Source organism: Schistocerca gregaria, chromosome 6 (genome assembly GCF_023897955.1).
Source record: "Schistocerca gregaria isolate iqSchGreg1 chromosome 6, iqSchGreg1.2, whole genome shotgun sequence".
NCBI lineage: Eukaryota > Metazoa > Arthropoda > Insecta > Orthoptera > Acrididae > Schistocerca > Schistocerca gregaria.
The window spans coordinates 216,720,007-216,747,863 of record NC_064925.1 but is presented as its reverse complement, the minus strand read 5'-3'; the positions used below and the strand labels follow the sequence as shown (position 1 = coordinate 216,747,863).

General features: G+C 42.5%; 1 protein-coding gene across 3 annotated transcripts; it reads right to left on the bottom strand.

The window, feature by feature from the left end:
* LOC126277892 (inositol oxygenase-like) lies at nucleotides 1-27,857 on the bottom strand. 3 transcript variants are annotated; one of them, XM_049977445.1, is made up of 7 exons: nucleotides 27,760-27,857; nucleotides 19,180-19,476; nucleotides 17,436-17,607; nucleotides 17,152-17,360; nucleotides 8,848-8,984; nucleotides 1,648-1,878; nucleotides 1-521 (listed from the first exon to the last, which is right to left on the bottom strand). In XM_049977445.1, exons 2-7 carry the CDS (start codon nucleotides 19,198-19,200, stop codon nucleotides 413-415), a joined length of 879 nt encoding a protein of 292 aa, XP_049833402.1. In that variant the 5' UTR covers nucleotides 19,201-19,476; nucleotides 27,760-27,857; the 3' UTR covers nucleotides 1-412. The 3 variants fall into 3 exon arrangements, with proteins under 3 accessions (XP_049833402.1, XP_049833401.1, XP_049833403.1); XM_049977444.1 differs by having other exon boundaries at nucleotides 17,152-17,607; XM_049977446.1 differs by lacking the exon at nucleotides 27,760-27,857 and having other exon boundaries at nucleotides 19,137-19,474.

Here is a 27,857-nt window from a genome sequence, read left to right as displayed (position 1 = left end):
TAGGTTTGAAAATTATATCACTTTAATTTCTCCGTCTGATACATTAAGATTTAAATGAAATTGGTATAGACAGATCCCATCACAATCATGAGATCACTGATCTTTTAATTCCTCGTGAAGTGTATTTAACTTCGAGGTACTTCAGTAAAGGCCATGCTTGTTTGTAACACTAAAAATATTAATGATAACTTTAGAAGCAGAGTTAGCTTACTGGAAGAATTACCTTATCATCTACTCACTAAGTTCACATCATTAGTAACATCAACGTGGAAATAGAATCAAAGTACAGTATCACAGTCAGGCAAAGAAAGAAACACGTGCCCCTGATGTTTGAATGATGTAAAACGACCGTCATGGGCTCTGGAAATTATATCTCAGGGAACACAAGTTGTTTGGCACTCTTGAGTACGGTCTACCAGTTGAGGACGCCCGGGATGTACTTGTCAATGAGGCTCTGGTAGTAGGGCATCACCTCGTCCAGATCTGGGACTCTGTCACACTTAGTGTAGAGGTCGTACTTGCTGCAACAGAACATTACAGTAAAGGAATTACTTTACACGTAACAAAACTTTCAGGAAGCACAGAGCCTTGAATAGCTCAGCATCTCCTAGGTCCCTTCATGGAAGGATTGAAGGTCGAGTCAAAGTAATACGGGGGGGGGGGGGGGGGGGTGGAACTTAAATAGTGGCAACTATTTATTCACAACTAATACAAAAGAGTTATTACTTTGCTCCTGTTTCTGTCCTTCAAAGTAGTCACCAGCATCGTGTAGAACCCGTCGCCAGCGATGTGGAAGGTGTAGTATACCGTTAGCATAGCCTGTTCTGTTGATGGTGCGAAAGGAGCGCATGCCACGAAGTGGTTCCTTCATTTTCGAAATCAAATCAAAGTCACAAGGACTTCAGTCCGGGGCGTATGGTGGATGCTACAGTACTTCTTAGTCCCATTGACCGAACAGGGCAGCCACAGCTTCCTCTGTATGCGCCAGATCATTGTCGTGCAAAATGATGGGTGGGTTGCGCAGAAAGTGTCGCCAATTCTTTCACAAAGCTGGTGGCAGGTGGTACTGCAAAAAAAGGCTTTGCGAAAGAAGCGGTGACACTTTCTGCACAACCCACCCATCATTTTGCACGACAATGATCTGGCGTATACAGAGTAATCTGTGGCTGCTCTGTTCGGTCGATGGGACTGGGAAGTACTGTAGCATCCACCATACTCCCCAGACTGAACTCCTTGTGACTTTGATTTGATTCCGAAGATGGAATTCGCTTCAGAACTGTTCCAGAGATTCGACAAGCAGTAGACCGCTCCATTCGCACAATCAACAGAACAGGATCTGCTAACGGGATACTACGCCCTCCACATCACTGGCAACTGGTTCTACATAACGCTGGTTACTACTTTGAAGGACAGTAACAGGTGAAAAACTGTAAGTCTTTTGTATTGGTTGTGAATAAATAGTTGCCACTATTTAATTTCCAACCCTTGTATTATAAAGATTCGCAATACTCAGAAACTAGGTCTGTACTTTGTCACTCTCATTTGGCACACAGTTACAGAGGTGGACTGCTTACTATTCGTAAGTAAGATTTTGCAGAAGAAATTTGTTAATTGCGCAAACTGATTCTTTGTGCTTCTTAGACTTACTTGAACTCGAGGACCCAAGTCAAGACTTCCATGTCGTCCTCGTTGCAGAGGTGCATGTAGTCGCCAGCGGAGTGCCATGGGTAGAAGGAGTGGAAGCGGATGATCTTGTGGGCCACTTCCGGCAGCTTTGAATCGTTGTGCTTGAGAACGCGATACATGTATTCGTCGTGTCCCCAAGCCATCAGCACGTTGTCCAGGCCACAGTGCGCTGAATATATCCCGTACTTGGTGCTGTTGGTGAAGGAAAATTCGACTGATATAAACACAGCGATATGTGTTAACGAAAGATGGGTAGAAGCGTCTTGTACCTGTTCTTCCAGTATTGCTATGGGTTGATTTAGACCACACAGAGAGTCACTTGAAAAATTGCCAGAATAAAACAGAACTGAGAGCTGAATTTTTAAAATGTTTACAGCATCATGTGTCACTGACAAATGAGCAATTTAATGCACGGAGGAATGAAAAGGGAAAAAAAGGAAATCAAGCTGTTACTGTCAGCTTGCTAGAAATGGCGACGCATTGATCATTCAAGGAATAGACAGACTTCTTCAGAATAATGTGTTAGATTCTTCTGATGCCTGCATCGCCGCTGCACATAAGAATAGGGGTGTATGTACATTAACACATGAAAAAATCTTTGACAAATGGTGTGGCAGTCGTTAACAGATGGAGACACTACCTTCCTCCTTTAAGGCGTCGTTTGGGTTACTGTTTGGCCAGTCTGGAGACCAAACGCTGACAGCCGCAACATCAGACTCCCTTGACGCAGTCAGGAGACCTAAATAAATGCACAACCGACTTACTAATGTAGTAAGTAAATATGTTGGTAAGAGAGAGAGGACGTCACAAACTGGGAGATCAGCATGATATGTGTCAATACACGAAATAGCGCCATGAACTGTGAGCTGCGAATTGAGAAATTGCTTCAGTCCATTGTATATGATGCGAAAGTAAGAAAAATTGGCACTCTGGGTTCAACATTCGCATACAAAATTTGATTTCTTCACGAACCTGCGAATATCGATACTGAAAACAGTTCTTTATGTCTTCACTTACTTATTATCCACTCTGTATTTGTGTGCAAATGAAACCTGATGTGTTATGACGATCAACAGAATATTTTATCACCACTGTAAAAAAACCAGTAATACTAGAAAGAATAACATGAGATAAATGCAAGATCTAATTTCAGAATATTACAAAAGTCTGTGACAGAATGAGTGCGTTCGTATAACATCATAAATGAGTATGATATCAGTTCAGGGCATGATTCTGATTAAATAATCACCCACAGACACAAAAATCAGACAAACTAAGGGAATACGTTGTTAAGCAGGGGTTTTTCAGATACGGAGGCGCTTTGATCCCATGTTTCGCAATCTGCGGTCTTAATAAACTACTAACAGACTAGGAAGAGACCATTCGAGAAATACGACCATATCATGAGAATAATTTGCTTGACTGCTTACGACATTTGCTATATTTCTTGGCAATTTAGTGAGAAGACTTGAAAAAGAAAGTATTCTGACAAACGTAAGAGAGAGCGTTGGAAATCAGATGTGTTTTGAAAAATTAAGTTGATAGTCCCTATATAAACCTTGGCCACATGGTTAGTAACAAAAAATATATTAAGTTTTGGAGTCTGGTAAGTTAACACTCTGCGGTATGTTGTCAAACAAGCAGATCTTAATGATACAGAATAAATGAACTCAACATACCACGAGGCATGAAAAAGGTAAAAAGAACAGGGAAAGTTCAAGAAAAATCATGAACAGAAAACGATTGGTATGGATATTGATGAAATAAAGACTTCCTCTTTCAAAATGTAGTGAGAATGGACTCCAGTAGGCTCACCAAAAGATTGCGGAAATAGGAAAGCACTTCAGAGGATTTAAATAGAAAGAGATATTGGAAGAAAGAAGTACGGCAGACGACGTTAAACAAAGCAAAAGAAGATCTAATTATAAATTTAAATACTCACCGACAAAAGAAAAAAAGTAAGCCCAAAGAAAAAATAGTTATAGGAAAGTGAAGAATGAAGTAAAGAATATTCGATTGTTTACATGGTCTCTCGGAGGCCAAGTCCTTGAAGAAGCAGTAGTACATTATGCACTTGGTAGGCTACTTGACGAACCACGACAACGTTGTTGTATACTAATGATGTACACTCTTGGAAATTGAAATACGAACACCGTGAATTCATTGTCCCAGGAAGGGGAAACTTTATTGACACATTCCTGGGGTCAGATACATCACATGATCACACTGACAGAACCACAGGCACATAGATCCAGGCAACAGAGCATGCACAATGTCGGCACTAGTACAGTGTATATCCACCTTTCGCAGCAATGCAGGCTGCTATTCTCCCATGGAGACGAGATGCTGGATGTAGTCCTGTGGAACAGCTTGCCATGCCATTTCCACCTGGCGCCTCAGTTGGACCAGCGTTCGTGCTGGACGTGCAGACCGCGTGAGACGACGCTTCATCCAGTCCCAAATATGCTCAATGGGGGGCAGATCCGGAGATCTTGCTGGCCAGGGTAGTTGACTTACACCTTCTAGAGCACGTTGGGTGGCACGGGATACATGCGGACGTGCATTGTCCTGTTGGAACAGCAAGTTCTGTTGCCGGTCTAGGAATGGTAGAACGATGGGTTCGATGACAGTTTGGATGTACCGTGCACTATTCAGTGTCCCCTCGACGATCATCAGAGGTTTACGACCAGTGTAGGAGATCGCTCCCCACACCATGATGCCGGGTGTTAGCCCTGTGTGCCTCGGTCGTATGCAGTCCTGATTGTGGCGGTCACCTACACGGCGCCAAACACGCATACGACCATCATTGGCACCAAGGCAGAAGCGACTCTCATCGCTGAAGACGACACGTCTCCATTCGTCCCTCCATTCACGCCTGTCGCGACACCACTGGAGGCGGGCTGCACGATGTTGGGGCGTGAGAGGAAGACGGCCTAACGGTGTGCGGGACCGTAGCCCAGCTTCATGGAGACGGTTGCGAATGGTCCTCGCCGAGCAACAGTGTCCCTAATTTGCTGGGAAGTGGCGGTGCGGTCCCCTACGGCACTGCGTAGGCTCCTACGGTCTTGGCGTGCATCCGTGCGTCGCTGCGGTCCGGTCCCAGGTCGACGGGCACGTGCACCTTCCGCCGACCACTGGCGACAACATCGATGTACTGTGGAGACCTCACGCCCCACGTGTTGAGCAATTCGGCGGTACGTCCACCCGGCCCCCCGCATGCCCACTATACGCCCTCGCTCAAAGTCCGTCAACTGCACATATGGTTCACGTCCACGCTGTCGCGGCATGCTACCAGTGTTAAAGACTGCGATGGAGCTCCGTATGCCACGGCAAACTGGCTGACACTGACGGCGGTGGTGCACAAATGCTGCGCAGCTAGCGCCATTCGACGGCCAACACCGCGGTTCCTGGTGTGTCCGCTGTGCCGTGCGTGTGATCATTGCTTGTACAGCCCTCTCGCAGTGTCCGGAGCAAGTATGGTGGGTCTGACACACCGGTGTCAATGTGTTCTTTTTCCATTTCCAGGAGTGTATGTTGATATAATTCCTCGTTTTAACATTCTGTAACTCGTGTCATAAGTAAATTTTCAGCTTGAGCTGTAATAAACAGCACGTGAAAAAACTAAATATGATCGCAGTATTTCTTCATTACCAGAATTTGTACTACTCTAACGTGAACAGGGTAATATATTTAAAGTAAGTATGTGGCCAGGCTTTACAGTCCGTCGGATGAAGGGTCAATGGGTCCCTTAGTCCTGTACAAGAATAGTTGCATGTATGCCGACAGCGCGTTTCACCATCTCATCGTCATTAGAAATACGACGAATAAAACAAACGCAACACTAAACTCTTCAGGCTCTCATCAGGCTGATTCACATTACGTGGTTACAAATCTGACACGTTCGAAACCCTCAAATAGCATTCGGTTGCTCCTATCAGTGAGCCGTAAGGGTGAAAAAGTTAATTAGGAAGGTAGACTATTCCATAGCAGCACGGAGAACGTATATAAAACAATATCATGAAACAAAACTGTTCTTATGTATGTGATTTTTATTTATTATTTATTTTCACCTTGTGAGTAAAATCGGTACGGCGATCATGTGGTTTCACATATCATTTACCTTTGGATTATTTCATATTATTAGTGACACGACCTCCTATTTTAAATGGAAACGTATCACTTCAGTTTACACAAGTGTTATGCAATTGCATGATACGTGACACAAGAGAACACACGAATAATAATGTTCTCCATGAACGGTTAATTTATAAAGTATAACCCTAATAATCAATCAATGTTTGTGTAATACATATTAATCGTATCTACACCTTAATGTGTGCTAATAATCTGTCCATTCACGTTAATATGATCACCTGTGAAAAGCCCAAATAAGCACCTTTCGCAGCACGGCCCTCAGCGCGTCGTACAGAAAGAGAATCAGTGACATTATGGAAGATGGCGACAGAGATGTGAAGCCACGCCGACTCCAGCGCTGTGGTCAGCTGTGTCACGATTTTCAGCTGAAGATCGATGGTCAATACAGCCCGTTCGAAGTGGCCCCACAAACTCTCCATTGGTTTTAAATCTGGAGAGCCTCGGGGCCACCGAGAGTACGGTACACTTATCTTACGTTCTTCGTATGATCGACACACTCTGGAAGTTATGTGACACGTTGCGTTATCCTGATGGTAGATGCCATCGTGCCGAGGGAAAAGACTCTATGTGCACTGGTGGACATTGCACCAAGGATAGATGTATACTTCTGTTGATCCTTTGTGTCTTCTTGAATGACGACATCACCCAGCGAATGCCATTCCACGGATCATAACGTTCCCTCCTCCGGTCTAGACACTTCCCTTCCAGACATTTCACGCCGTACACGCCAACGGCAGTGTGTCCAATAGAGCATAAAAAGTGATTTATCTGAAAATCACAACTGTCGCCATTCAGTGGATGTCGAGTTGTGGTACTGGTGTGCAAATTCCATCCTCTATCTCCGATGAACAGCAGTCAGCATTTGTACATGGCGGCCGTAGTGGCCGAGCGGTTCTAGGCACTTCAACCTGGGATCGCGCGACCGCTACGGTCGCAGGTTCGAATCCTGCCTGGGGCATGGACGTGTGTGATGTCCCTAGGTTAGTTAGGTTTAAGTAGTTCTAAGTTCTAGGGGACTGATGACCTCAGAAGTTAAGTCCCATAGTGCTCAGAGCCATTTTTTTGTGTACATGAGCCTGCCGCGGAGGCCCATACGCAGGAACATTCAGTGAATGGTCGTTGAAGAGACACTGTTGGTAGCCTCTTGGCACACCAGGGCGGTCAGTTGTTGGACTGTTGCACATCTATTCACCCGTGCACATCTCCGCAGCCGTAGTTCAACCCCGTCCTCTATGACCTTTGGTTCACCACAGTTGACTCGATACCGGTTTTGGATAGCCCCATTTAGCCAGGCACGGCTAGCTGCAGCCGTTGTGTAAATGCTTCTACCCCCTCCCCCCCCCCCCCCCCCGCCCGAAATACAATGACCATGCCCTTTTGGATGTCAGATATATGCACTCCACTTCCTCATCACAACGGCTGTACTGCTTACCGCCCCCTCCCCTCTCCCAAATGCGCGTCATGTACCTTGGTCTGTTGATGCTGCGACCTGTCGTCTGTGAGCGTCGAACATTGGCGGTGGCCGTATTAATGTGACTGGACTGTGTATATGTATAGTGCAAATGGTCAAATGACATTGAACGTGGAAATAGGATACCTTCCGCCACGCACTTATGGTGTCTTGCGGAGTATCTATGTAGGTGTAGATGTAGAACGTCATCTGAATGTACGAAGCCGTATTTCCGAACTTATGAAATGCTATTCGATATTACCCCTACTACTTCCACGCGGTTCTGGAGTGCGGCCCCTGCGAGATAACCATCGCAGACAATAGTCGCCAGAAGCACAAGCACAGGAACACTGCAACAGCTGTCGAGAGGGATTAAGTCATCCAGCGCAGAGGGAGACATGAGTTAAGTCGCCCAAGGTGTAGTCGCCAAGCTGCAGAACACGGAAGATGAAAGCTGCCGACCGTCAATATATAGCCACACGATCGATGGATGATGATGGCACTGCCCCGATCTTGCACCTGCTGCTCAGGCCTTTGTGCAAAACTGACTTCGCCGACTGGTGAGAGGAGACAGTTCATCGCCATAGTACTTGTTCGATTACTGAGTCAAGTCTCTACTCAGTCAAATCGGCCCTGAGATTTATATATGCCCTCTCACAAATTTTAATGTATTAAAATTTTGGTGAGTAAGTAATTTTAATTGATTGGGATGTGGGCTCTTGTCTAAACAATGTATATTGTATAAACTAAACGAAACACTTTTTTAGCCTTCTTTCACAAACTATTTTATTACTTTGAGGCCTAGGTTTCATGTTATAAGCCAGTTTTCTAGTATGTAACTGATCCTGAAGATGACAATCAAGGAGAGATAAACTTATCAACTTCCTATACTACCAGCTGTTGACCTAAACTATAAAAGTTATCTCTGATAACAACTTTGACAAAATTACAAATGTATTTACAAAAGTCGTTAGGACAGCATATACTGTAATTATTACTAAACATTAGAGGAGAGTTATGAAGTCATAAATCGATACTTTAGAGAGTTGAAATGTTTTTCTTTACTTGGTTCTCATCGTTGGGATCAGTTTTGTCATAAGAAATGGGCTTACAATCAGAAACCTACGTCGTACAATAATAATAAAGTTTGCTAAAACAGCCGAAAAAGTGTTTCCTGTAATTAATATGAGTTAGTAATTTATTTTATTACATTCTTGGTGCTTAAAGGTGAGGGAACTCTTATCGTTTCCCAGTTTTAGTCCATATGCTGTGCAGATGGTGACTGCAGTGTGTACCATCAAAAGGTGAGTTATACGTAAGCTGTATGCTGTGTTACAGACGGGATTTCACGAAGGTACCAGAATGCTATAAAACTTGCAATTCTTAATGTACATAAAAGTGTTGAATATTCTAACAGAAAAACACTGACACCACAAAAAATGTGTTTAGGGTGTAGTCTCAAAATAAGGGCTGTTCAACTTCAGTAAGCCAGCAGCTTTTCCATTCCGACAACTTTTCCAGATCTAGAGTAGAGTAGGTAGCCAACGCTCGCTTACTTGTACTTGGGGTTGTAAGTGTCGGGATTTTCCAGGAAAGTGGAGTCCCTGTAGACGATGGACTCGGCCCAGGCGCAGCCCACCGGGAAGGTGTCTCCCGTCACGGCCCACTGCGGTTCGCCGTACAGCGCGAGTATCTGCAGCACAGGACCATCACAACATCAGCCGACTACCAGGGGAAGTCCAAAGCAGAACGCTGCTCCTACAGGCAGCTGCTGAAATACTTGATCACTGCTCATCGACTGAGATACAGGTTTCTCAAAAAAAGTGTCAAATACTTTAAGAGGTGGTAGTAGTCATCGAAATAAGAACAACAAATCAAATAAACACGGATCCGGAAACGCATACTTTCCGAGATAAACACATGTAGGCTGTGTGACGCTTGGTTGTTGACAGTATCAGAGTTGTTGCATTGACTCTCCGTCAAATGTGTCGGCAGGATATTACACTCCTGTAAATGGAAAAAGAACACATGGACACCGGTGTGTCAGACCCACCATACTTGCTCCGGTCACTGCGAGAGGGCTGTACAAGCAATGATCACACGCACGGCACAGCGGACACACCAGGAACCGCGGTGTTGGCCGTCGAATGGCGCTAGCTGCGCAGCATTTGTGCACCGCCGCCGTCAGTGTCAGCCAGTTTGCCGTGGCATACGGAGCTCCATCGCAGTCTGGTAGCATGCCGCGACAGCGTGGACGTGAACCGTATGTGCAGTTGACGGACTTTGAGCGAGGGCGTATAGTGGGCATGCGCGAGGCAGGGTGGACGTACCTCCGAATTGCTCAACACGTGGGGCGTGAGGTCTCCACAGTACATCGATGTTGTCGCCAGTGGTCGGCGGAAGGTGCACGTGCCCGTCGAACTGGGACCAGACCGCAGCGACGCACGGATGCACGCCAAGACCGTAGGAACCTACGCAGTGCCGTAGGGGACCGCACCGCCACTTCCCAGAAAATTAGGGACACTGTTGCTCCTGGGGTATCGGCGAGGACCATTCGCAAACCGTCTCCATGAAGCTGGGCTACGGTCCCGCACACCGTTAGGCCGTCTTCCGCTCACGCCCCAACATCGTGCAGCCCGCCTCCAGTGGTGTCGCGACAGGCGTGAATGGAGGGACGAATGGAGACGTGTCGTCTTCAGCGATGAGAGTCGCTTCTGCCTTGGTGCCAGTGATGGTCGTATGCGTGTTTGGCGCCGTGCAGGTGAGCGCCACAATCAGGACTGCATACGACCGAGGCACACAGGGCCAACACCCGGCATCATGGTGTGGGGAGCGATCTCCTACACTGGCCTTACACCTCTGATGATCGTCGAGGGGACAATGAATAGTGCACGGTACTTCCAAACCATCATCCAACCCATCGTTCTACCATTCCTAGACCGGCAACAGAACTTGCTGTTCCAACAGGACAATGCACGTCCGCATGTATCCCGTGCCACCCAACGTGCTCTAGAAGGTGTAAGTCAACTACCCTGGCCAGCAAGATCTCCGGATCTGCCCCCCATTGAGCATGTTTGGGACTGGATACTGGATGAAGCGTCGTCTCACGCAGTCTGCACGTCCAGCACGAACGCTGGTCCAACTGAGGCGCCAGGTGGAAATGGCATGGCAAGCCGTTCCACAGGACTACATCCAGCACCTCTACGATCGTCTCCATGGGAGAATAGCAGCCTGCATTGCTGCGAAAGGTGGATATACACTGTACTATTGCCGACATTGTGTATGCTCTGTTGCCTGGGTCTATGTGCCTGTGGTTCTGTCAGTGTGATCATGTGATGTATCTGACCCCAGGAATGTGTCAATAAAGTTTCCCCTTCCTGGGACAATGAATTCACGGTATTCTTATTTCAATTTCCAGGAGTGTATAATGTCTTACAGTATTCTACGTAGCATTAGATGGTCTGCCATCGGTCGTGTAGATGGAGTCGTGTTGTAGGCTACGTTAGTTTTCGTCGTGTTCTGAGCCTTATTGCACAGTACTGTCAACGCTGAGTACGTATCGTGGTGTTTCAAATTCTTCCATACGCGGATTCACTCATGCGTTTCCTGTTTTTGCGTGTTTGTATGTAAACATGGTGTAGTAGATTTACATTGTCTCTCTTACACTACTTGTTACCAATGGAAGCTTACTACACGGCAATGACGGATATGATGCGCGGTATAGCCGCGTTGTCTGAGGGAATGTGCCACGGTTCGCACGGCTGCCCTGTCGCAGGTTACAGTCCTCCCTCGGGCATGGGTGTGTGTGTTGTCCTTAGAGTAAGTTGTTCAACTTAAATTAAGCAGAGTGTAAGCCTAGGAACCGATGGCCTCAGCAGTTTGGTCCCATAGGAACCACCACCACCATGGATATGATATTCTGCAAAGGTTTAGCAAATGGACATAGCCTGAGAGCCCACGCCCTCTAAGCTGAAAAAATATCCACAGCGCAGAGTGTCTTCTCATAAGCTGTTCGGCAGACTTTGGCAGCGTCTGGGAGACACAAGTACCCTTGCACCTCAGGAAGACTGACAGTGGAAGGACCAGCACAGTCCGGACACCTGACAGAGGAGCATGAGCTGGGTTCGGTGGAAGAAACCCCTTGGATCACTGTACAACGATCAGCAGCAGCAGAATGCTTTTCTCACCATTTTATCTGGGGGCTACTTCATGAATATTTGCTGTATCCATATCATCTACAGCGCGTTCAGCCTGTAAAGCCATAGGATCATCATGCTAGACAGCAGTTCTGTCAATAGCTATTGCAGAAGTGTGCCGCAAATCCACTCTTCACATCCAAGACATTGTTTAGCAACGAGGAATGGTTCATAAGAGATTGTGTTGTGAATTCCCATGTCCAGCATGTACGGACAGATGCACGCCAAGCCATTCAGGAAAGAGAGCATCAACATAGACTCTCAATCAGTGTATGGGTCGGTGTACTTGGCGACAGATTAATAGGGGCATACGTGGTACTGCAATGGCTAACTGGGGCGCTTTATCTAAACTTTTCCATTAATCTATTTCCTACCTTGTTGGAGGCTGAGCCATTGCAGCAACAAATACAAATGTGACTGATGCATGATGACGTCCAGCACACATCCGTCACATTGTGCGCCACTTTCTGGAACAGACATTTCAGGACCGCTGGGTTGGTTGGGTGGGGATGAGGCACACTTCAGTCTGCTCGTTTCCCAGACCTCACTCTCCCACAGGTTTGGTTATGAGCGCTTTCGGGGGAATTGGTCTACGCCATGCCATCAACGATGTGCACCACTAGAAGGCAGTGTCTTCAATGCGTGCCAGCAGGTAGGAAAACAACCGGATGTACTCCAAAGGAAGCGTCATTCCTTACACCGGAGAGCAGAGGGGTGCATTGTCATGTATGGACGCCACGTTGAACGCCTCCTGTAAACACGTGTTTATCGCAGAAAATTGCATTTCCGGACCCACCATCTCAGAAAGTCCGCATCCTCAGACCCATGTTTACTGGACTTATTTTTCTTGTTTCGATGAGTACTACCACCTCTCAAAGTATTTGACATCTCTGTTTGAGCACCCTGTATAGCAACCGACGGCATTTGTTAAATTTGAGCTTTAAAAGGAAGAAAATATAGATTAATGCCCGTCATGAGGTCAAAGCTCTCTGTAGAGATAGAAAGCAACGTTCCTCGGTGTGAGATTAATACTCTCCATTTCAGCGAGGGACCTTTACGTTTGGACTTCCCTTGATACTCTGCCAACACTAATATAATACCCATACTGATCCACGCCTCTATATACTCAAATGTGGCAGTTATGGTCAAAAACATCTCTCTGCATCATGACAGATGATGGTCTCTATGGAGCAATATGCAATCACACAGGCTTAATGACGTGCAACATTGCACACTCTCGGCATACTGCCTAAGAAAGACACTGTGACCGTCTTGTAATTTATAACATTTCAGCCTCAGGTCACACAAACTGTATCATCACCAGTTTCGACTTATTACCAAGTCACATCAGATCTGATTAAAAAGAAAGATGAGATGGATAGTAAAGTAATAGGACACAAAATTAAGAGAGAAATTAAATTCTATGCAAAACCGTACACACTTAAATACTTACACAGAAGCTCATCAATTGCGGAGGTATTCACGAAGTAAACACGTTTGTGCTCTGATTGTTGTAACTGAAGGCTAAATTTAGCAATGTAACAATATTATTATTTCTTAAATCATAGCTATAATAATTGAAATTGCAAAAATTATTGGGAGATAAAGCCATCTCAGTGTGACAAATAGTAAAGAAACAGTTTAGCTCCTTGTGTAGATTAGCTAGATGTGAACTAGAATCAGGATAGACGACTCTCAGCAGAAAATCTGGTCACGAATGGCAAACTAATATCTGGCAGTCACAAGTGTGCACAAAACAGCCAGCATAAAGAATCTGATATATGAAGCTACTATTAAACAAGTTCATGAGTTCAAGAACTCTAGCAAAGGAAAAGACCCAAAAAGAGATGAAAATACTCTGATAACACTTTGATAACTGACATGTAACAACTGATTTCAGTTTTTTTTTTTTACTAGTACATTCAGAAAAATTTCATTCAACTCTAATTCCCATCTATAGTAGCTAATTTCTCGCAAATAGTCTTTGGTAATCTATTTATAAAAACGTATAATAAACAAAACTATATTATAAAACCAACACTCAATGGTCTCTCAGGATATGACATTCAGTTACTTTTGTTAAATCTTAATAGTGAAGAAGATATAAAATGTAATAATTATGAATTCAAGGGAGTAGTCAATAAGCCTCAATTTGAATTTTTGGGAGACTCCTCAAAGACATAAAATGGAATCATGTATGCAGTGGTCATGGTATGAATGAAAAGTAAACACTGTTGTCAATAAAATCTCTGAAAACTGTTCCCTCCACAAGTAACACAGATTATGCCAAAGTCAACAAAAAGCCATGAATTACTGAAGGAATGAAGATATCTTCTAAAATAAATGTGTAACTGTCTCCATAAAAGCAAATGCATTGTGAGGGAAAGATAATCATGTCAGATAGCAAAATAATGACAATATATGATGTAATATAGAAGAGTGTGATGGAATCAGATACGAATAGGAGCAGATAGCATTACAAGTAAATGATACCTTGGTACTAGATGTGTGCAGTATTTGAGAAACTATGTAAAAATCATTTCTTGCCAGTTACTGAAAATACGGATATGGGACTGTTAGGTTCAGTAGATGTTACCACGGGACTATCTCTGACCAGTCAATACAATTAATGTCAGCAACATGAATACGACACTCATTACGCCAGTAGAAGAAAAATCTATCATAAAATCTTTCAAATCAAAAATTCTACTAATTGCATAAACACAAATAAAGTAAATTAAAGAGTCTGATTCTGAGTTTAGTAACATATTAGGTTATCTTTGTGATCAGTGATTTATCTGTGGAACACTTCCTGAGTGACTGATACATATACTGAAGTTAAAGATTTCAAAAAGGAGGTAAGGAAATAGCATCAAATTTCCATCCAGTTATACATTTACTAGAATGATCGAAAATTTTAGGAAAGGTAATATACAAATGGTTTTTTTAACCATCTAATAACAAATAATATACTGTCAAAGCCACAGTTCATGTTTCAAAACTATTGAGAATATACGAAATTCATTAGACAGCAAATTACTGATATCTGCTATATTTGTGGTACGACAAAGGCATTTGTATTAATCGTAATATCCCTTCAAGTAAATCAGAATATTATGGGGTAATAATAAAATCTGCCAAATGGCTTGAATCCAAGATCTCTGAAGAGAAACAAAGAGTATCATTAGAAAAGTGACATGTATTAACCTACGAGGCATCATCCAATAAGGAGTTAATTATATATGGTGTCTTACAAGGCTCCATCTTAGGGTCCTTCCGGTTTTGGGCATATCAACGACCCTTCATCTGCAACATTGCCAGATGCCAAGCTTTTTTCAGATGACACAAACAATACAATAAATAGCAAATCAAGTATAATCTTGGAAATACCGGTTATTGTACATTAGTAAGTGGTTTCTATACAATTATTTTTAAGAAACCTTTGAAGAAAGCGCACTACATGCAGCTTGGAACTTCTAAGTCGTTTCTTACCAGAATATGCCTAAAATATAATGACGAACAGTAAAAGCTGACAGTGTTAAATTCTTAGAGCTAGAGCTTCGTAATAAATTCTGGGAGTAGAGTGCTACAGAACTGCTGAAGTGCCTAAATGAATCTGTATTTTAACAATAAATGAAGTCAATTTCTTCTCCATTGATGGATTTCTTTGCAGAATCAACTGATACGTTATGTTACTTATAATATCAAGTAATGTGAACATTAGTGCAATCAGACTTGACTACAAATTCAGTGCAGTAATTTGACCACTGGAAACAAGTGTTGTGCAACGATTTTCCTGTTTGATAAGCATGCCTAAAAGTTATCATGCACACCCCAGCGTGTTGAACATTTTTATGACAAGTAATTTATTACCGTTTTCGTGAAAATATGCTTAAGATTTCTTTGCGTGATTTCACATCCATGAGCACCATTTCATCTGGTACCTGTAGAAGTTATATTAGCAGACTTGTTTTTCTTTGTAATATTTGTTGTGTATCCTTGTATTCCTATATCCTGGAGGATCTCCTCACCATAGATCTATTGGAACGAAAAATACATCTAATCTACGTAATCCGCTTTCAGATGCGATCCACAAGTAGCAAACGAGCAGTTCACTCTCATCATAACAATCATAAGATACTTCAAAAATGCTTTGCATAAGATATTTCAACCTCTTCCAGAATCTTTAAATGAGATACTTTAGGGACATAATGAAAGACATCCTGTGTCAAATTTTTTTTAAAATTATCTATGTAGAATAACATTTTCATATCCATCACGATTATCCCAAGAGATTCCAATTGAATACCCTTCTTTAATTATAATGTGCAACGAAATGTAACACAAAAAGATCGCTTATGCTTTTCCGTCTCACGTTGCTTTTTTTAGAACTTGAAGTGTGTACTTTTTTACCAAGGTCTAATACTTACTAGACTTCCATGCAGCTTTCTCTTTTGCTTAATAGCTGGGCTGGCTAGAGCGTGTCGCATTTCATTTGATGAAATATTCATATTCGTATTTGAGGCCAGGAAGATTATATTCCATTGCATATTTCAGTTCCTGTTAACACTCATTACGTTGTCAAGCAACCGTTCAGCAACAAAAAATATTTTTCCCGAACGGATGATAAAATTCTAATACAGTCAAAAGCAGTGAACTTAGAGTATTTATATAAAACACCCAGTTGTTCCGATACAGAGTTCATCAAAAATATCTGAATGAACTTTAGCGGTAGAAATCCTTATCCAAAAATAAAGAAAACGTGTTATTGAAATATATTTATGGATTTTTTTTCAGTATTACGCGATAATGTATTATGTGCATGGAATTGTAGGATTATAGTCATATTTCTTAATGTCATCAAACTCTGAGAAAATCTGTTTTTGCTCTACACGCACACGGAAGTACATATTAATGAGCTGTTACAAAACAGAAATGCTTTTACCGATATCACAAGTTACTGGGGCATGATATCAAACCACCTTTGCAATGGAACGTCCATTACGTAAAGAAATTCCTTTTAACTTTTCCCAGGATACTTATATCGGGTGAACGTCCCTGCTATGAAACTCGTCTTCCCTTGTTTATCAGACAGTCATGATAGAAATCAGGCAAGGAATGTGGACCACTGCAACTAAAATGTGCTAGTGTCACGTGGTTCATACACATATAACTTCTTGGGATACATTCGTTAGAAGTTTGGAAAAATTCATTGTCAGGTTAACTTCCATTGGTAACATTGTATAAAATATTCATTCAGCTATAAATTTTAAATTAAGTATTTACCGTCACATTTTTACCTAAGATTTTTCCTTTCTTTTAGTATGAGGACTTCGTTTCTCAGAGATCGACTCAATGATTTTAATGCACTTCTTTTTATCATAATTCCTAACATTTCATCTGACATTAATAGTCGGAAGAGGGTGAAGGAAGCATGAAAAGCATGCAAAATCGTTTTCCATCAATGTAGGCAGCCACTGCACAAAGTGTAATGGATTTAGATCTACATTAAATCAGAGACTCTTAAAAATAGTAGAGAGCTGAAGTGAACTTGTCTCACGAGAAAATCAACGAGGTGAAAGAATGGGGAAAATATGCCTGTGAAACTCTTAAGCAGATGTTGAGAAATGAAAAATGAGAAGCAGGTAGCGAACAATACTCCACCTTGCCCATATCGTGCAGTAGACCAGTGAGTTGAAACCATTCACAGTCTGGATGGTCCTGGCGGATGCGTTCTGCTGTCTGAAAAGCGTGCAGCATATTCGGGAAGTCGACGTCCGGGTCACTCTGGTCGAGCATCGTGCTCAGTGTCTCCAGAGCTTCCATGATAGTTGCTTGAAGCTTGTCGAACTTCAGCCACCTCTCATGTTGTTCTGAAAGGAAGTATCGATTTAACTGGGCAATGACACGAACTAGTGAAGAAGCTGTGAAGAATAAGCAGAGCTTACCCAAGACGAATTCCACCGTCTGATACCTATGCATGCTGTCATAGTGCAAACGAACCCTCTCCTTAATGGGATCATTTACATCGATGGTAAAGTCCCTGAAAAGGGCAATCGGTTTTCCTGCATGTATAGGCTCTGGCCTAAGTATCTCCGTCGGGTCTATCAGAGAACCTGGCTGTAAAACATAAATATCACATTAATAACTCACAATGCAAAAATTTTGGTCGTAAGTGTATGACAAACAACTACAGTTAGAAATTTGACACAAAAACATATTTTGTTCCCTTTCTCTCCTTTTTGTTAGGAGAAGCATAGTGTACGAGAACTCTTCATAAGGGAGAGTATCGATGTAGCGCTGAAAGAAACAAAAAGTTCAAGATCAAAAATTTTTATTAGCACTTCACCACATTTATGACTAGCACTTGTTCCATTAATGATCCGATAAATCCGAATGTATGTATTCATCGCTGTAGCTCTGGATCTTAGACAAAATAATTTCCAATAGGTGGCTTATTACTGATAGCTGAGCAATCCCCAGTTTTTGAACAATTTTCAGCTGACTTACTTTCAAAACCACTGATTCCACACTGATATTTCCAATATATTTGAAACTCTGTGTAGTTTATCAAAATCATTCGATATCGTTTTGACCCATCGTTTTACTTCTTTTGCTGTCGATTCAGTCGTCTTCTTCAACTACTCTAAATATAAAAGCTCATCCATCGTTACTATGAGTTTAATGGAATGTGTAGAAGTTTCTTTTCAATGTGTTGGTTATGCGCTACTTCTGCCTTATTGCACAATTCAGTCTTTTCCCGCTTTGTTCTTTTATCTCATTAACTATCTACTGTAATGACTACCCTTTCGCTCAATGGCAATATCTTCAGTTTTTACTTTCGTACCTTTTGAGCGTATGAAATCATTTTACCGCGTTTCTCGCATTACAGACTGAAGTCGTTTCAGTCTAAGGTTTTCCCTCCATTATCATTAACAGCTACTTCGATTATTTCTAGTAACGCTCCAGTTCCTACTCAATGGAAAGAAATGTTAACAAGACTGGAACTGCACATTTATTTAAATGGCTGCCCACGGTAACGAAAATCACAATGAACTAGAAATATCGTCTCGAATAATGTTAGCTGCCTACCTAAATCTATGTGATGCGAAGATACTTGACGCTTTCACTCAAAATTACCAGTTTTCTGTCAGAACATCACTTACAACACTGGTCAAAGTTATTTACGTCCTTACTCTAAATGAAAGCACCACACACATATCATGCTCTGGCTTACTTTTGTAAAGGAAAATATTCTGTTTGCATATATTATGTTTGCGAGGCACACAGTTCCTACGACACCTTGACTAGAACGATTGTGAATACGAAACGTAATATTTACTATACGAGGCACCACCTAAGTACATAATTATTTCAGTGATGAGAGGGACGTCTGTACTAAACTCCGTTACTTACCTCTACAGTTCTTGAAAATTCAAAATTGAAAAAAGATTTTACGTGTATGAAATAACCGTAAGTGATAAACCAAAATAATGCTGCGAGATGAATACTTGTGTACTGATACAATCCAAGAAATATCAGTAGACAGACCGCATTCAGAAAAAAATGAGGAGGTATATCCGCTATTCGACATAGCAACTACATTATATTAGACAGTAGAGCAAAGGCATGCTGAATGCGGACTATACCAGTTTGCGTAGAGCAGATGTGACGTCGACGCTGGATATTCACCATGACTTTGGCGGCAGACATGGAGACTCGGTGAGCACCTGTGACAAGGTCTGGAGTGGGCGGTCTCCGCTAAGATTCCCAAAACCTGCGAGGCGCCCTTTTACCGTATGTACAGCCGGAAGCGCCCTGTAGCCGCTTGGCCCGTTGCCGTCACGTAGACTGAGATCGGCCGAACGTCGGCCTCGTGATAACCCTGTAGCCACAACCTCTGGGTTGATGCACTGCCGCGGTAGGCGCTTCCGATGCCGCTTCGGAGCCCCACAGACTTGCTCGGAATATCCTTCGCCACTGTGAAACCTGTTGATGTACAGACACAGACTTATTGTATTGCCTCGGAGGCGGATTCAGTATAAATTACAGAAATATATTTATATTTGGATCTATTTTTATTTATTCAGATTCATTTGTCTCTGTTATCTACTGGAAAGTTAGACAGTGATAAGGAAATACAGAAAAACAAGAAAAACATGGACTCACTTTTCACTTGGTATAATGAACGACTGTTCTTTGTACACACATAAAAAAAATGCATCACCTCGGTTCCCAGAGCTCCGGAACTTGTACAGAAAATTGGAATAGAGATGTACATAAACATCATTTCTGCCCTTTTTATTGTTCATGAAAAGCACACATTGCATGGTGCAGTACCATACAGCGAGACCTTAAGAGGTAGTGGACCAGATTGTAGTACATACCGGAACCCAGTAGCTTGGCCTCTTGCACTGATGCATTCCTGTATTCGTCGTGGTATACTATCCACATGTTCATCAAGGCACTGTTGGTCCAGATTGTCCCAATCCTCAATGGCTATACAGCGTTGATCCCTCAGGGTGATTCGTGGTTCACGTCTCCATAAACAGCCCTTTTCAATTTATCCTATGCACGTTCCATAGTGTTCATGTCTGGAGAACATATTGCCCACTCTAGTGGAGTACTGTCGTTATCCAGAAGCACTTCATTCACAAGATGTGTACAAAGGGGTCGTGAATTGTCGTCCATGAAGACGAATGGCTCACCAATATGCTGCTGTAAGGATGCACTGTCGGTCCGAGGATGGCATTTCACGTATCGTACAGCCGTTACGACACATTCCATAACCTCCAGTGGCGTACGTCGGCCCCACATAATGTCACCCTGAAACATCAGTGAACCTCCTCCTTGCTCCACTTGCTGGATAGTGTGTCTAAGATGTTCAGCCTGACGAGGTTGCCTCCAAACACGTCTCCGACGATTGTCTGGTTGAGGGCATATGCCACACTCATCGGTGAAGAGAACGTGATGCCAATCCTGAGCGGTCCTTTCGCCATGTTGTTGGGCCCATCCGTCCGCCGCAGCATTGTGTCGTGGTTTCCATGCTGTATCTCGTCATGGACGTCGGGAGTGAAGTTGCACATCGCACAATTCAACACGACGTCCTGTACCTGGACAAAAAGCATTATTCGACATGGTGGCTTTGCTGTAAGGTTTCCTCCGAGCCATAACCAGTAGGTAGCGGTCATCCATTGCAGTAGTAGCCCTCGAGCAGCCTGAGCGAGGCATGTCATCGGCAGTTCCTGTCTCTTTGTATCTCCTCCATGTCCGAATTACATCGTTTTGGTTCACTCCGAGATGCCTGAACACTTCTCTCGTTGAGAGCACTTCCTGGCACAAAGTAACAAAACGGACGAGATCGAACAACGGTATTGACCGTCTAGGAATGGTTGAACAACAGACAACACGAGCCATGCGCCTCCTGCCTGTTGGAATTACTAACTGCGGCTGTCGGACCCCCTCCGTCTAATAGTCGTTGCGCATGCATGGTTGTTAACATCGTTGGTCGGGTTTAGTGACATATCTGAACAGTCAAAGGGACGGTGTTTGTGATGCAATATCCACAGTCAACGTCTATCTTCAGGAGTTCTTGGAAACGGAGTGTTGCAAAACTTTTTTTGATGTGTGTATATGAATAAATTCAAGATAACAAAAATAGTTGAAATGGCTCTGAGCACTATGGGACTTAACATCTGAGGCCATCAGTCCCCTAGACCTCAGAACTACTTAAACCTAACTAACCTAAGGACATCACACACATCCATGCCCGAGGCAAGATTTCAACCTGCTACCACAGCGGTCGCGCGGCTCCAGACTGAAGCGCCTAGAACCGCTCGGCCACACCGGCCGGCCTTCAAGATAACATCCGCAACTGGAATTAGGAACCTGACAATGTCCAGGACTGATAGTTAAAATACGGAGTTCAGCAAGTCGTTCAAATACATTGGTGCTCCAAACCTATGGTCTAAAGTAACTTCTGCATGTCTCACTGCGAAGTAACGTAGATCCATGAAACTTGGGCCATAAGTCGAAAGAACTGCTTCGGTATAGTACAGAAAGTAACTGATGGAAATACGCAGTGAGACGAACAGAAATGACAATTGTATTCAAATGCAAATGCAAATGCAAAATAATTCTGCTGAAATCACCACGATTTTCGATGGTCCTTTTGATATTACATAAGGCGGGACGTGGTCCTTAATATGGCGTGTGATCTTATTAGACGGCAATGCAAACCCTGCCACACATTTGGCGAGGAGTTGTTGTAGCACGGTGTTCCATTCCTCTACCCTCGTGGCTGACAATTTCTGGATGGTCGTAGGTGTGTGTGTGGACAGGTGCAACACGTCTGAAGAGCGCATCCCACACATGGCTGATGGGATTTAAGTCGGGAGGAACGGGCAGGTTCGTCAATTCGGAGAACATCCTCTTGTTCCAAGAGCACCTCCACCTGTGCGATTTAAGGCACTAGCGCATTATCATCCATGAAAATGAAGTCGGCGACGAATGCATCCCTGAGAAGATACAGTAACGTTTACCAATGAATGTACCGTCTTCAAAGATGTGGAGGTAAGTACGCCCGTGCAACGTAATCCCTCCCCACACCACAACAAATGGACACCAAAACGATCATGTCGACACTGTTGCTGGGATGCATTACGTGTTCTTATGTTTCACCATACGAGAGTACATCAAGCATTGTCTTTGAATAATAGTGTCATTTCTATTCGTCTCATTGGGTATTTCAGTTACAGCTCAGGAATGATACAGCCAACAGGTTGCAAATAACTGTTTGGTACATTGACCTAGATTTCGACACCTCTAAGGATGTCTTCATCAGCATCAGTCTGATGTTGTTCTAGCAAGGTAAACACGCCAAAGGAAGGAACATACTAATTTTAATGTTTGACTTTAGCATATCTGCTCTATACTTTGACCATTGCACCTTGCAAGGTAGCTTTACAGTTTCTTAAAATTACATTCGGATGAAGACGTCCTTAGAGGTGTCGAAACATAGGACAACGTACCAAACAGTTGTTTCAAACCGGATGGCTGTATGATTTCTACGTTGAAACTTACATACGGTTGCTGAGAGCCAGCCGTGTTAAAAATTTATTTCAGTTACCTTCCACACTATTCGGTAGCAGTTCTTTGCATTTATGGTCTAAAATTCATCAAGCTATTTGTTATTCGGCAGTGACACATCATTTGGAAGTTACTTTCGTCCTTACGTTTTGCACACGAGTGTATTTAGGGGCTGTATTAGTGAGCAACATGATTAAAAAGAATACGTCAGAGGACACAGTGACCATTTTTAATATAATGAAGAACTACAGTTGTGAAGCTTTGACACTGTAATGCCTAGGCAGCAACCCCTCTGCCAACTCAAACTCTAACTCATTCTGAAAATCAAACCAGTGGACTGCCACCAACGTAGAAGTCCTACAAAAAGAGCACATCGATAGCACTAAAATCGCTATTGGTAATCTTTGCCGGTTATGGTTCGGACATATACTATGTGATCAAAAATATCCGGTCACCCCCGAAAGCATACGTTTATCATATTAGGTGCATTGTGCTGCCACCTACTGCTAGGTACTCCATATCAGCGACCTCAGTAGTCATTAGACATGGTCAGAGGGGTGCTACACGAAACTCACGAACTTCGAACGTGGTCAGGTGGTTGGGTGTCACTTGAGTCATACGTCTGTACGCGAGATTTCCACACTCCTAAACATCTCTATGTCCACTGTTTCCGATGTGATAGTGAAGTGGAAACATGAAGGGACACGTACAGCATAAAATCATACAGGCCGAACTCGTCTGTTGAATGACAGAGATCGCCGACAGCTGAAGAGGGTCGTAATGTGTAATAGGCAGATATCTATCCAGATCTATCCAGCATCTCACAGGAATTCAAAACTGCATCAGGATCCACTGAAAGTATTATGACAGTTAGGCGGGAGGTGAGAAAACATGGATTTCATGGTCGAGTGGCTGCTCATAAGCCACACATCATGCCGGTAAATGCCAAACGACGCCTCGCTTCGTGTAAGGAGCATAAAAATTGAACGATTGAACTCTGGAGAAACGTTGTGTGGATTGACGAATCACGGTACACAGTGTGGCGATGTCGTGGCAGGGTGGGGGTATGGCGAATGCCCGGTGAACGTCATCTGCAGCGTGTTTAGTGCCAACAGTAAAATTCTGAGGCGGTGGTATTATGGTGTGGTCGTGTTTTTAATGAAGGGGGCTTGCACCCCTTCTTTTGCATGGCACTATCACAGTACAGGCCTACATTGATGTTTTAAGCACCTTCTTGATTTCCACTGTTGAAGAACAATTCGGGGATGGTGATTGAATCTTTCACACGATTGGGCACCTGTTCATAATGCACGGTCTGTAGCGGAGTGGCTGCACGACAATAACATCCCTGTAATGGGCTGGACTACACAGAGTCCTGACCTGAATCCTGCAGAACACCTTTGGGATGTTTTGGAATGCCGATTTCGTGCCAGGCCTTACCGAGCGACATCGATACCTCTCCTTAGTGCAGCACTCCGTAAAGAATGGGCTGCCATTCCCCAAGAAGCCTTCCAGCACCTGATTCAACGTAAGCCTCCTCCTGTCTCTGTCCTTCTTTTCCTCATCCCTCTCTCTGCCCATCTTCTGTACCATGTTTGGTTGAAATCAGTCCATTGGTTTGTGAGGAGATGTGCAACACACGTACTTACATACACACATATATCCATTTCTATAATATGTATCGATATAGTAAATAATGTTTTTTACCCTAAAAGCTGTTGTACAGTCAACGTACAACTGAGACTCTGTACCGTGAACCTTGTTAGCTTTTTGCTAATGTATATAATCACCGGATTTCAGACTCTGACTTCATAAAGTAAAGTACATGCACATATGAGAAAGTGAAAAATGCTCTGTAACTTGTAACATCCAGTGATGACAGTATCTGCTGTCAAAGATGTCATAACGGGTACCAATGTAGTCGCTGTATTCCTTCAGAAATGCTGAAAATGGTCTCGATGTATATTTAACAATTATTTAAAATCGTATTTGATTTGGAACTGGAATACCTGTATTGCTGAATAATTACTGTATTTTTTTGTAAAATGCAAAGCCACGTGTACGAATAGCTTGTTTGCTTTAGAAGAACTTCATTCTCAGTAATAGCTCCGACACAGTGGCGAGGTCAAATCCTCAGCAATTTTTATTTCCAACTGGGTTTTAGGCGCATAGTATCAGGGGAGGTTCTCTGTGGTGCATGTTAAGTTTGGAAAGAAAGAAGTGTATGCTCTGAACTGATCCATTAGGAGAGTTCCAGCGGCTCAGCGGTAATAGTGATATATATTAATAAGACACGAGTGCGAATTTTAGTATGGGTTTTATTTTACTTGCAATCATGGTGTGTCTATACGAATGAAATACGATATCTATTACGTGCTATAAAAAGCTCTACACATATTTGATGCTGCCAGGCTTAATATGCAAAGAATGAGACTGTCAAGAGTGTGTTCTGCTTGTGCAATAATAGTGACGGATCAATTTTCTTACTTCACTTGTGGTGTTCGTGCTGTTGCCACCACGGTTGTTAGAATAAGCTGTACGTATCATGATCACATATGCAGTGAGCGTTCATATCACTGCTGACCTTCTCGCTTCATCGCGTCACATAGAATAATATAAGCAAGTTCAATTCATACACGATTGTGAATGCAATCGTGATTTTCATGTTATAGTTTATTAGTATTACAATTAACATATGTATTAGTTTAAAAAATACCCCCTATTTAAAAACAAAAGCCATACATCTCGAAGGTGCAGCCCTTGCAAAATCTTCAGATGACCATTTAGGACACCGTCGTTTCATGACCCCTTACTGTAGACAGTCAGAGAAATAATCGCCAAACTCTTTTCAGCAATGTTTTAAGTAACTCAGCATCACACCGAGAGATACGAACCGGTAAACCTGTACTCTTTTGCTTAAGTTCCTTTATTTCTTGTTCTTTAACTTCTAGTTACTGACAATAAGCCATATTGTCGCATTTCCAGCATTTACAGCATCGTTTTCATAATTAATGTTATCTCTACTACCAGTTTCTTCGTTAGTTGGTAACATAGTTCCTTGTAAAATCGCTTCTACTTGTTTACAACTAAAGTTGGAAAAGCGTCATGATCCGACTAGCCTCTTGAAGAAAGTTTCAGCAATTCACTTTTCATAACGCCAACCAGAAAAAAATATACTCAGTACACACAGGGGTTAACAACTAAAAACGAATTGGCATGTTTATAAGAATTTGTCCACTTGTGTTTCGTCTCATTGTCTTAGAAAATAAATGAAACTTAATTTCAAATGTTTTCATTGTCTGCCATGGTTAGTCCCACACTACACTAATAACTACAAAGCAACTCAGTTCTTAATCGTTAGTCACTCATAAGAAATACTAATGTAAACGATCTTGTCTTCACTCAAAACGCAATGACATCACAATTGTTACGGCGGTGGTGGGCTTCTGAGTTATTGCAACTGCGCACATACACCATGATACCTACTGTAAATTCTAGTACCAGCTGTTGCTATACTATTTCATATATGAAAACATTTATTGTTTTTTTGCGACTGTTTCAGCGACTCTGAATTGCACATCATCTTCGTGTATAAACCAGTGAAACGAATTTCATGATTCTGCACCAAAGAATATACATCATCTCTCTCATTGCTTTGTCTCCCACGCTATCTCACGAATTTTCTTCAGAATGCTTTCGAAGAAGTGCCACCACACTACAGTGGACTATTTATTTCTCAAGAGTGCGAGAAAAATACGTCTTTCAGTTAATAGAATCTCTATGAGCCTAATTAAACATTCAGTTGCTGATCAAACTTAGCATACCAAAACACGATGATGGAACGTAGGATACAGATCAGATAATGCTTCCACGGAAGAGCTAGAGTAAATTTCGATTTAACAGTAAAAACAAACGAACGTATTAGTAAAGCGAAATTGCAACGACGTCTCTATAACATACATTATTTGTTACTTTACATGTACCCGATAGCGGCAATATCATATCTAACTATAACTGTCTCGTAGCGTAACTTCCACTGTGTGTTATACTCAGAGAACTTTTGTCGGCGTCTTTCCTTCACCTTCAAAATCAGTTACTGAAGACAGTACAAGTGTTGCTCTAGTGTGAACACTTAAGGTAGAAATACGAAGTTACGCTCTTGATGAACGGTATTCGAAGAGATAATGGCAACGAGAAATCAACTTAACTGCTTCTCATAACTTGAAAGTGTCGCGCTGAAGGCAATAATGTTAGCGAACAGCAGTAGTTGCAACAACACTACACGAATCTTCTGCACGACATGGAATTCTGTGCATTCGTTTCGTCTCATTTTACGTAAAAAGAATCTGCGTTAAACAGACGTATCAAAGAAGGACTGCCACGCGGTTATCCCGTTACGCTTCCATGCTCTGCTTAACGTATTCAGTCTGACGTGCTAATACACGAATCCTATTTATCATTTTCTATTCACAGTGTAGAATGGTATGCTTTACTACAGCTTTGACTACTGCAAGAGAATTATTACCCATTAGTTGATACACAATAAATTTCATACGACTATCTAAAAAGAATAAAGTTAACCATCATTCTTGTGCACGTGACACACATTCTCGCTATACGTGGCTAGTTCCCACTACCTCTCATATGTCGTAGAACGAAATTTGTGTTATAATATTGCCTTCACACGTTTTATGCCTGTCTTCACTGAAGACCGCAATTGTACTCAATATTTACTGTTTTTGGCTAGCTATCTTCCGGGCAGAGCTTAAATCACACCTTGAGTTTCATAACTCATGTCATTCATCCTGGTCGTTATTAATATCACGTAAATACTACAAAAAGAAGAATAGCGAATTGTTCCAACAGAAAGTCGGTGTTCCTGGTAACAAGCGTAGAGTGGTAGTGACAATGAGGTAGACTGTAGTTTATCCTACTGAAGTCATTTCCATGCCTTTCAATAATTTTCGCTGATCTACATCTGCAACATCGAGAATATTAAATTATCGAGGCCACACAATCGAATATGCGTTCATTTCATGGATCATTCAACACTCATTTAATTTTTGCTGAATTATTTTCACTGTCGTACATAGTGAACGAACGAAAAAAGAGTATTCCAGCAATGGTAAAATCTACTACAGTTTCTTAAAAAGTAGATAAATAGTAGCGTTTCCGGAAACAAACCTTTAAGTATCCAACTTCACCACCAAAGCTATAGTACCAGTTTTAACGTCTGCTTTAGTGCTGAACACTCTTTCACGAAGTCAAGCAACTAACTGAAA